At 36.1% G+C, this 12,648-nt stretch overlaps 1 protein-coding gene across 4 annotated transcripts in view; it reads right to left on the reverse strand.

Annotated features, from left to right (window-relative positions):
• The window catches only part of Col4a5 (collagen type IV alpha 5 chain), a 186,673-nt gene that overhangs the window by 50,861 nt on the left and 123,164 nt on the right, over positions 1-12,648 (reverse strand). For all 4 annotated transcript variants that reach the window (XM_048336891.1, XM_048336890.1, XM_048336888.1 and 1 more), the window contains exon 30: positions 7,985-8,098. In XM_048336891.1, the coding sequence (XP_048192848.1) occupies positions 7,985-8,098 (114 nt within the window). The remainder of the gene's footprint in view (positions 1-7,984; positions 8,099-12,648) is intronic.

Raw genomic sequence — 12,648 nt, forward strand, 5'->3', positions numbered from 1 at the left:
CTTTTTGATTATCAGCTTTATATTCTTATTTTTCTCTGACCTTTACATTGCTCCCATAATCATTTTGGAATTTAAGTACCTAAGCGTTGGAAGTTAAAGAATTATATAGATATGTAGACATATATAGATGCTCTAAAACTACTGGCAGCCAAAAGGAATCATTCATGAGAAAGAAAGAAAATTACAAAAGCAAGTATTGTCTTTGAGAATTTTATCCACACTCACAAATTTTGCAGCCTTTAAAAAGTTAGAAAACTATAACATGTTCTATTTAACTTATAGGAATAACAAGAACAATTTCAGAAGTTTTGTTGTTTTTTGTCTGATTTTTTTTACTCACAATAGTAAAGATACTTTTCTTTGTAACAATTTAGTTGTATACATTTTCCTGAGACTGGACAAGAATGAACACATTTGGCTCAGATTTTGGTATGATCTTTAGACAGTGAATAGAGTACATTTAACTGATCTCTGAAGAGTCACTAAAGTAATAACCTTCAACCTAATAGCCAAATCAAATAATAAGAATCAACAATCTCTATATTTGACTGGGTTAGAAGGTCATGGGATGAAAAGCATTGACTTCTACTCCCTTGGCAGTACTTCTAATTTGCTGCCGTGAGATAAAGAAATTGATATTCAAGAGTACTTTTATAAATAAATGAGTTAGACTGTATAATTTGCAAAGCAAATAGTAAAACCTCATATAAAATAAAAAAACTATCAAACAGAATAAAAGATAAAGCAAATATTTTACACTGGGAAGATACCAATATAGATTATTTTATTTTTTATTTTTTTATTTTTTTTATTTTTTTGCCAGTCCTGGGCCTTGGACTCAGGGCCTGAGCACTGTCCCTGGCTTCTTCCCGCTCAAGGCTAGCACTCCGCCACTTGAGCCACAGCGCCGCTTCTGGCCGTTTTCTGTATATGTGGTGCTGGGGAATCGAACCTAGGGCCTCGTGTATCCGAGGCAGGCACTCTTGCCACTAGGCTATATCCCCAGCCCCCAATATAGATTATTTTATATGACGTTTTGTATTACAAAAATGGAACACAATAAAATTAAATATAATTGGGAATTAATTTTCTTTCATGATGAATGAAACTCATTAAATAGCCTACTTTATTTGTTTTGTTTTGTTTTTTGCCAGTTCTGGGCCTTGAACTCAGGGCCTTAGCACTGTCCCTGGTTTCTTTTTGCTCAAGGCTAGCATTCTACCACTTGAGCCACAGTGCCACTTCCGGCTTTTTCTATTTATGTGGTGCTGAGGAATCGAACCTAGGGCTTCATGTATATGAGGCGAGCACTTTACTAGGCCATATTCCCAGCCCCTAAAGAGCCTGCCTACTTTATTACTGAAATGATGAAAGGATAAATTATGACACTTTTGAAGTGGATTAAGATATTGTTTTGATGATGTTAAATAAAATTTATCTAAAATGAATAAAAATGAAACAGAGTTTCATGTTAATTGTTGTTAGCTTCTAAGTTCAATTACTTTGGATCTTGAATTCAATGGCAAAGTAATAGATGGAGCTGAATCAAGAAACACTTCTTTCCAATCAGAATTACCCCAGACTTCTCAGCAGAGACCATGAAAGCAAGGAGAGCCTGGAATGAAGTATACCAAATACTAAATAAAAATAACTACCAACCAAGAATTCTGTACCCAGCCAAACTCTTGTTCATAGCCGCAGGTCAAATAAAAGTCTTCCACAGTAAGGAAAAACTGAAACAATATTTCTCCACCAAACCAGCTTTACAGAAAATCCTCAAAGATGTACTATACAGGGAAAATAATCAAGATCCCAATACAGACAGAGAAATGAACCCTAAATAGTTAACATCAGATGAAGAAACGGGAAGACACAGCTTTTAACAAGATAGTGATAATGAAAGGAACAAACAATCATCTCTCAATCCTAACTCTCAACATTAATGGACTTAATTCTCCAATCAAACTACATAGGCTCATAAGTTGGATCAAAAATCCAGATCCATCTTTCTGCTGCCTCCAAGAGACACATCTATGCAGCAAAAGTAAACATCTTCTAAAAGTGAAAGGCTGGAATCAAATCTATCAAGCAAATGGCCCCCATAAGCAGGCTGGAGTTGCAATCCTAGTATCAGACAAAATTGACTTCAAATTAAAAAAGGTAAGAAGAGACAAAGAAGGTTACTACATACTAGTAAAGGGATCTCTCCTACAGGAAGATATAACCATTCTAAAATATCTACACACCAAATGCAGGAGCACCCAATTTCATCAAACAAACACTACTGACTCTAAAAACACTCATAGACCCAAACACATTGATAGTTGGGGACTTTAACGCTCCACTATCACCTCTGGACAGATCAACACGCCAAAAACTGAACAAAGAAACCACAGAACTAAATAATTGCATAGACAAACTAGACTTAACCGATATCTACAGAATATTCCACCCAGCAAGAATGGAATACACATTCTTCTCCGCAGCACATGGAACATTCTCCAAAATAGGTCACATCTTAGGGCACGAAGAAAATCTGTACAAATTCAGAAGTATCAAAACCATTCCCTGCATTCTATCAGACCACAATGGAATAAAATTAGAGCTCAACTCAAACAGCCACCAAAGAAAATCCTACAATTCATGGAGACTAAACAACACACTGCTGAACCATCAGTGGGTCACTGAAGAAATTAAAACAGAAATTCAAATGTTTATGGAAGTCAACCAAGATGAGGACACAAAGTACCAGCTCCTTTGGGACACAGCAAAGGCAGTACTCAGAGGAAAATTAATATCTCTGAGTGCATAAACCAACAAACGGGAGAAACAGCAACTCAATAATTTAAGGAAGCACCTTAATTTTCTGGAGAGAGAACAACAAGCCAAACCCCAAGTCAATAGACAGAAGCAAATAATTAAAGTCAAATCAGAATTAAATCAATTAGAGACAAAAAAAAAACCATCGAAAGAATCAACAAAACAAAGAGTTGGTTCTTTGAAAAAATCAACAAGATAGACAGACCCCCTGGCAAACCTGACCAAAAAACGAGGGCATCAAACTAAAATAAACAAGATAAGAGATGAAACAGGTAACATCACCACAGAAATAACAGAAATTCAGAAAATAATAAGGGACTATTTTGCAAACCTTTATGCCAACAAATTCAAGAACTTGGAAGAAATGGATGATTTCCTAGAAAAAATTCATATCCCCAAACTCAACCATGAAGATTTAAACCTTCTAAACAGACCCATATCCAGTATTGAAATAGAAATGGCAATAAATGATCTCCCATCCAAGAAAAGCCCCGGTCCAGACGGATTCACTGCAGAATTCTACAAGGCATTCAAAACAGAACTCACAAAACAGAACTTTCAATGAAATTGAAAGAGAACATTCACTACCAGGCTCATTCTATGAAGCCAGTATAACCCTCATCCCAAAACCTGGCAGGGACTCATCATGGAAAGAGGACTATAGACCGATTTCCCTGATGAACATAGACGCAAAAATTCTCAACAAAATTCTGGCCAATCGACTTCAACAGGTCATCAAAAAAATCATACACTACGATCAAACTGGATTCATCCCAGGGATGCAAAGTTGGTTTAATATACGCAAGTTAATTAATGTAATCCATCACATCAACCGGAGCAAGGTAAAGAACCACATGGTTTTATCTCTGGATGCGGAAAAAGTGTTAGATTAAATTCAGCACCCATTTATGCTAAAAGCCCTGGAAAAACTGGGATGTCAGGGAACATTCCTGAATATAATCAAGGCAGTTTATGACAAACCAACAGCAAACATAACTCTAAATGGTGAAAAACTAAAGCCATTCCCTTTAAAACGAGGAACAAGGCAGGGATGTCCACTCTCTCCCCTGCTCTTCAACATAGTACTAGAATTCCTAGCCAGCGCAATTCGGCAAGAAGAAAATATAAAGGGGATCAAAATAGGAAAAGATGAAGTTAAACTTTCTCTCTTCGCAGATGACATGATCCTATACCTAAAGAACCACATAGACTCTACCCCCAAGCTACTAGAGCTGATCCAAAACTTTGGCAAAGTTGAAGGATATAAAATAAAGCCTCAAAATTCAACAGCCTTTCTCTATGCCAACGACCCAAAGACCGAGGCTGAAATCAGGAAAGCAACTCCTTTTGCAATAGCCCCCCAAAACATAAAATACCTAGGAATAACCTTAACCAATGAAGTGAAAGACCTCTTTAATGAGAACTTTAAAAGCTTGAAAAACGAAATTAAGTCAGAACTAAGGAAATGGAAAAACCTCCCATGCTCCTGGATAGGGAGGATTAATATAATCAAAATGGCAATATTGCCAAAGGCTATCTACAAATTCAATGCAATACCCATTAATATCCCAACACCATTTTTTAATGAAATAGAGGAAGCAATCCAGAAATTTATATGGAACAATAAAAGACCTAGAATAGCAAAAACAATCCTAAGCAGAAAGAACAGTGCTGGAGGAATTACAATACCCAACTTCAAGCTGTATTATAAAGCTATAGTAATAAAAACAGCTTGGTATTGGCACCGGAACAGGCCTGAAGACCAATGGAAAAGAACTGAAGACCCAGAAATGAACACACAGAACTACGCCTACTTAATCTTTGATAAAGGAGCTAAAACAATAGTTTGGAAGAAAGATAGCCTCTTTAACAAATGGTGCTGGCAAAACTGGCTCAACACATGCAACAAACTAAAACTAGATCCTTATATATCACCCTGCACCAAAATCAATTCCAAATGGATCAAAGACCTCGAAATCAAAACAGACACCCTGAAAACACTAAAGGAAGGAGTAGGAGAAACACTTGGGCTCCTTGGCGCAGGACGGAACTTCCTTAACAAAGACCCAGAAAGGCTACAAATCAAAGAAAGGTTTGACAAATGGGACTGCATCAAACTGCAGCGCTTCTGCACTGCAAAGGACATAGCTCGCAAGATAAATAGAAAGCCTACAGACTCGGAGAAGATCTTTACCAACCATTCAACAGACAAAGGCCTCATATCTAAAATATATGCAGAACTAAAAAAATTACCTTCCTCCAAAACAAAACCACTCAGAACCAATAGCCCCCTCATCAAGTGGGCTAAAGACTTACAAAGAGACTTCTCTGATGAGGAAATGAGCATGGCCAAGAGACATATGCAAAAGTGCTCTACATCACTGGCCATAAAAGAAATGCAAATCAAAACAACATTGAGATAACATCTCAACCCAGTAAGAATTTCATATATCAAGAAAACTAATAATAACAATTGTTGGAGGGGATGTGGCCAAAAGGGAACACTACTTCATTGTTGGTGGGAATGTAAACTGGCTCAGCCACTCTGGCAAGCAGTATGGAGATTCCTCAGAAGGCTAAATATAGAACTCCCCTATGACCCTGCAGCCCCACTTTTGGGTATCTATCCAAAAGACCACAAACAAGATCACAGTAATGCCACCAGCACAACAATGTTCATCGCAGCACAATTTGTCATAGCTAGAATCTGGAACCAACCCAGATGCCCCTCAGTAGACAAATGGATCAGGAAAATGTGGTACATATACACAATGGAATTTTATGCCTCTATCAGAAAGAATGACATTGCCCCACTTGTAAGGAAATGGAAGGACTTGGAAAAAATTATACTAAGTGAAGTGAGCCAGACCCAAAGAAATATGGACTCTATGGTCTCCCTTATTGGGAAGAATTAGTGCAGGTTTAGGCAAGTCATAACAGAGTATCACAAGAGCCCAATAGCTATACCCTTATGAACACATAAGATGATGCTAAGTGAAATGAACTCCATGTTATGGAAACGATTGTTATATCACAGTTGTAACTACTTTCAACGTCCCATGTGTATCTGTAGCTTCTATTATTGATGATGTTCTTGTATCACCTTCTCGTGGTTGTACCTACACTATCTCTGTAATCTTGTTTGTTTGTTTTTTGGCCTGTCCTGGGCTTGGACTCAGGGCCTGAGCACTGTCCCTGGCCTCTCTGTGCTCAAGGCTAGCACTCTGCCACTTGAGCCACAGCGCCACTTCTGGCAATTTTCCATATATGTGGTGCTGGGGAATCGAACCCAGGGCATCATGTATATGAGGCAAGCACTCTTGCCCCTAGGCCATATTCCCAGCCCTATCTCTGTAATCTTATCTGTGTATATTGGAAACAGTATATACTGGTATTAGAACTAGGAAATTGAAAGGGAATACCAAAATCTAGAGACACAGGGTAAAAAAAAGACAACCAACTACAAAAGCAATACTTGCAAAACTGTTTGGTGTAAGTGAACTGAACACCCCATGGGGGGAAAGGGAAAGGGGGAGGGGGAGGGGGGAATTAGGGAGGAGTTAACAAACAGTACAAGAAATGTATCCAATGCCTAACGTATGAAACTGTAACCTCTCTGTACATAAGTTTGATAATAAAAATTTGAAAAAAAGAAATATTGCTATCTCCCTTGCCAACCTTAACTAGACTACTTTATCCTTAACTAGACTACTTTACATTCAATGTATCCATATATGCTGTGGGTGGGTGAGAGAATAATAGATACACGAAATCTTGCATAGAATTCGTTAAATTTGGAAAAGCATGAAATCAAATATGCATTTTGTGTGCATAGGTATTAAAGATGGTTTCTTTTATTCTCACCTAGGATATAAAAATCCTTCCATAATATGTATTTTATACTAAAAGAAAGAAAGCACAGCTGATATGATAAATTCATTTAATCTCCTGGGTGTGAAACAATAGGTCAAGCCTGTAATGGTGAAAAGTAAACACTAGTGTGTTTTTTCCCCTCATGATCTCTCTGCTGCACTACGTGGGCAGAATGTATTTTCATGAGTGATGAAGCAATTATTTTATAACAACCTGGTACAAACATCACTTTAAGTTTTCTTATTTTTAAATCAGTAGTGACATGTCAGTAGTTTTATGTCAGGAACCATAAAAAAGCACAATGTGCTTTAAAATCCATTTATAATAGGCCATACATAAAAATAGACTTTACTTCATAGGCTTTTTATGTTGTTAACTGATGTGTCTAGATTTTTAGTATAATAAACAAAAGAATACCTATTGACATTTAAGGTCAGAAAATATACTTCTATGGGCCCCCAAAAAATGTATGTAGGTCTGAAATATGACTTTAAGCCTTCTTGATATTTAACTCCTTGTGAATTAAGAATAATTAAATATTCCATATTTGTTTTTATTTTAAGAATTATTTCAGTAATTTGCAATACAAAATTCTGGCCCCAGACTAGCCCTGTCCGTGCTTGCTTAGACTGAAATAATATGACTTTACATCAGCACACCAGCATATAACTTAGAATCCACTCAATAGTCTTACAAAAATCGAGAACCATATGATTATCTGTGAAGGCAAACTCATCAGGATACATGTCGATAATATAGTATGGATTGTACAATAACACACACATGCACACACACACACCCCAGCTCACAGTCTTGAGTTACAAAGAGATTGCCAGGTGGCCAAAAAGAAAAAAAATCTATTTTTTAACAGATAAAATGAAAATGCACCATTGTATTTTTACAGAACAGTTCTGCTAAATCATAACTACAATTCTCATGTGGTACGAAATGTTAAGATGCTCCTATCTTCTACAACTATCAGCCTTAAGAATTGAAATTTATGCTTCCAAAACTTTGTCTACCTCAATGATGTCAATGGTAACATAATGCAATTATTGAAATTATATTACTTGAAATAGACCAATTTTAGGTGAGCAGGAAGGGAAAATTTCAGTGGTTAAAATAGCTCTTATTCTTTTAATTTTAACAAATTAATACACATGGCCATGCTACCTATCAAAACTTTTTTGTCTTTTTTTTCCTTGGAAGACTAGTATACAGGTTTAACATTAATGACTAATCAACACATATATTGTGAGTGGTATATAAGGCACATTCAGTTCAATCTTACCAGGCTGGCCTATTGGTCCAGGAATTCCTGGTGGTCCTGGTGGTCCCTGGACACCAATTCCTGGCAGTCCAGGAGGCCCTACTGGCCCAGGTTGTCCATTTGGTCCAACATCACCTTTCAGAAATAAACATAGTTTAGATATTTAAAAAAACACAACGAAGTCACAAGTCCTCAGGAACTATGATGCCCATGTGAAAAGGCACATCACATTAAGCAGGGAAGAGCTGGTCATTTGTTCAGGAAGAAAAAGTACACATCTGTATCCAGAACAATGGCAACAGAGCTAAATAATGAAGAATCTTATAGTGTGATGTTGCTGAGCATTCAACTTAAAATGAACTCACAAAAGTACAATAAATTACAAACCACAAATCCCTTCTACTGATAATTCATGTTCAGCAACTACTAATTAATAACAAATATATTTTCAAATATCCTGTGTTTTTCAAGTAAATAAGCTTCAACCTTCCTTCCACAGCAGGCCTGTGGCTTATAGTGTGTTCAAACCTCACAAATCATTAGTAAGACATTTCTTTGACATTAGAAACTTCACTATACCCATCTTCATTTGTATCATTTTTACTTTCAAACAATTTACATACACTAAAATTCACTACTTTTATAATTTAATGAGTTTTGACAAATGTATAGTCATATAATGACCACTAAAATCAAGATACTGGACAGATCCATCAATGCAAAAAGGGCCCTGTGCCCAGCTGCATTCAATCTCTCTCTACATTCCAATCTCCCCGCAACTGCTGATCTATAGTCACACAGTGCCTCACAATACTTTTCCAGAATATTATAAATGTGATCATATGTAGCTTCTTGAGCATGTCTTCTTTAACTTAATGTGATTCATTTCAGACGCATTCATGCTCTGTGCATCAGAAGTATTCCATTGTATGAATACAATACATTTAGTTAAGTCTTTTCACTAGATGGACATTTGTACTTTCAATTCTTGGTGATTATGAATAAAGCTCTTAAACCACTGACAAAAAAGATCCTGGTAGAGCTTTGAATTTTTCTTCAGTAAAAGTAAGATTGCTGCATCATATAATAAGACCACTTTTATATGTAATTGTCACTCAGGAGAGACAAGATTGTGGGTTAGAGTTACCCACCACATTCCTGTGTCTCCAGGAACAGGAAATAAACCCTCAGGTAAGCGAGTACCAGGGAAGACTGGCAATTTAGAAAGGCATGAGAGAATACTAGTGAAAAATAACCATTGCATTTCACTATTCTATTTTCACACACACACACACACACACACACACACACACACACACATAACTTCAACTATATTTACAGTCCATCAGCCTCTCAGCTGGCTATCTCCACTCTCACTAGTACCTGCTCCCCAATATAGACGGTTTTACTGTCTTGTGATTCATTTTGTTCAGCATATATTAATTATAAAAGGTTTTTCTGTGATAAATTAAATGTATGTATACTATAATCTATTGATAGCCACCTCGTCTATTGTTCTCTCTTTCCTGGTCTCCCCCATCTTCTACTGTTCAACAGAACACTTTTTTCTTCCAGTCATTTCAACATTTTCTTCCCATGCTGGAGATTGCAGTGTTTTCCAAAGTTTCTGTACCAATGCGTACCCTAACTGGCAATGTATGAGAATCCCAGTTACTCTGCATCCTTGACAGCACTTGATATTTTCAGTTTTCTTCTTCTATTAGAAAAAAAGTCAATTCTAACAGTTATGAATCTTGTGGTTTTAATTTGCATTTAACAGATGGATACTTAGCACTGAGCATTTTTATATGTGCCAATTTGGCACTGAGATTTGATACTAAGATTTGCACTTGGAGCCTTAGCTTGTAGCGGGGACTTTACTATGGAACCACACACCTAACTCTGTTATTTTTGTGGTTATTGCTGAGATAGGGTCTTGTTTACTGCCTAGACACATATCTGAAACCTGGTTATCATATTTTTGCTGAGATAGCAGATGCATGATATCATGGCCATCTTCCTCCATTGTTCCAGTCTCACTAATTTTTCTACCCAGCTTGGCCTGGAATAATGACCCACCTAACCACAGTCTCCCACATACCTCAGGGATGGCCCTGAATCACAAAACTCCTGACTTTAGCCTCACAAGTAACGAGGATTATAGGCATGAGCCTGGCACCCAGCCAGAGTTCTTTATATATTCTGGTTCAAAGTCATTTGCCAGATGCATGAATATAACTATATTTAATTTTAATGAATTCCATTTTTCATTATTTTCTTCATAAAATTTGTAATTCTTTTTGATGTCCTATTTTGCAACTTTCTGTCTATGAACACAAAGATTTTCTCCTATACTTTTCTCCGAATTATGAGACAACAACTGTCCATTGGCTAATTCTGACCTACAAACATGCTTTTATACTTCTCAGAACATGAGTGTTTTAAAAAATGTGTATATGTAGCCCACAGAGATTAAAATATTTACTATTTGGCTCTTTACAGAAAAAGTATCCCTGCCTTTTTCTGGAAGTTTTGTCTTATTAAAGCTTTATATTTATGTATATGAATGAATCTGGGTTAAATTTTGTATAAGACATGACATATGGGGTAAGGTTCATTTGTTCTGTGGCTTCTGAATATGTACATTTCATAGCTTTAGTATAAAACACATATTTTCTTATTGAAATTGACTTGGTAAATTTGTCAAAAGACAAGTATATATGGCCTGGGTTATGTCAATGACAGAGTATGTGGTAAACATGAATGAATATCTGGGTTTAATCCCCAGTAGCAAATGTAATCAAATATGGAACTATATTTCTAGACTCTCTGTAATGTCCATTTATCTGTATGTGCATTTCTCATCTATCAAAATATATCATTAATCACTATGGCTTTATATTGTTTCCTTGAATTTTCCAACATTCTTTTTGCTAAAAAGTATTTAATATTTTTCTAGAGTAATTTTCCCATATAATTTTTAGAATAATTAAAGCAAATGTTAAATTTAAAAGAAATATGATTTTAAAAAAACCGTAACTTTGGCTGGGAATGTGGCCTAGTAGCAAGAGTGCTTGCCTTGTATACATGAAGCCCTGAGTTCGATTCCTCAGCACCACATATATAGAAAATGGCCAGAAGTGGTGCTGTGGCTTAAGTGGTAGAGTGCTAGCTTTGAGCAAAAAGAAGCCAGGGACAGTGCTCAGGCCTTGAGTCCAAGCCCCAGGACTGGCAATAAAAAATAACAAAACAAAAAAACAAAAAACAAAACTAACTTTGATCTATTTATTCCAATAACAAAGAGCTCAACATTTTTAGTCATCAAGGACCTCAGAGTTTCATTATTCACTGAAACAAAATGAAAGCCTAAATCCATGGAAAGACATTTGTAAAATGCCCTTATTAGCTAAACTCATAAAAGCCAAAATTTGACACAGCTTGTGTCTGAGGTATGTACATACAGTGGTATATTCAATAATTTCATTGAAAGATATGAAGTATTGATAAATGCAACAACAGGAAGGTCTCAAAAACATGCACAGTGAAAGAATTCTTATAAAGAATGTATTTACTGTATTACTTGACTTATAAGAAATTATACACCAGGTAAATCGTAACAGTACGATTGTAACTATGGATGTCTGAATAGGGACTGATTGGAGCAAGAAATAAGGAAAATTTTTTGTCCGTGTATAACAATGGAACTCAGGGCCTTGATTATGATAGGCAAATGTTCTCTAATGAGCTACATTCCCCCATCCCTGGTACAATATCTTCATAGAGCCACACAATTATATGCATTCATCAAAACTCAGAAAATTTACCTTTAAGGTTTTTCACCTCTCATATTATCTGAATTTTATAGCTAAGTAAAAGATATAAAATATCTATGGAATTTTAGTTATAGTATGCTTGTTATTTAGGAAGAAATAAGGTATTGCTGCAATTCATTTTGAAATGCTTCTAAAATAGACAGATACAGAGATGTACTTGTAGATGTGTCAATATATGACAAAGCATGTATAGGAAGGCACTAATAGTAGAATGCCAATGATGGGTATACAGTAGTCAGTGTAATATACTTTCTACTTTGTGGTATAAATGATATTTTTTCCTAGCGCTGAGAATTGACGCTGTAGCCTTGAAGTTTTTAGTATAATATAATTAAGCTACATCTCCAGCCCCTATATTTGAAGTTTTAAAAGTAAAATATTGGCAAAGGGACAAAATTTTAATTATAGCTGGGTACCAGTGGCTCATGCCTGTAATCCTAGCTTCTCACAGGGCTGATATCTAAGGACTATGGTTTGAAGCTAGTCAGGGCAGGAAAGCACGTGAAATTCTTATCTCCAATTAACTACCAAAAATATGCTTCAAGTGGATCTGTGGCACAAGTGGTAGAGGATTAGCTTTGAGCAGAAAAGTTTAAGGTCAATGCTCAGGCCCTGAGTTCAAGCCCCAGGACCACCACAGGAAAATAATCATTATAGAATCTAAGCAGACTATATGCTCATTTCTTAAAATTTTGGACGTATTTGAAAATTTTCACAATAAAAATCTTTAAAAGTAACTACACAGAAAAAATATACTTATTTCTCTCAAGCTGGAAAAAAACGAGGAATTTTTCAGTATATTTGTGAAAGCTTTGGTGAAATAAACACACTCATACATCGTTGGCAGGAGTG

Source organism: Perognathus longimembris, chromosome 28 (genome assembly GCF_023159225.1).
Source record: "Perognathus longimembris pacificus isolate PPM17 chromosome 28, ASM2315922v1, whole genome shotgun sequence".
In the NCBI taxonomy this organism is placed as follows: domain Eukaryota; kingdom Metazoa; phylum Chordata; class Mammalia; order Rodentia; family Heteromyidae; genus Perognathus; species Perognathus longimembris.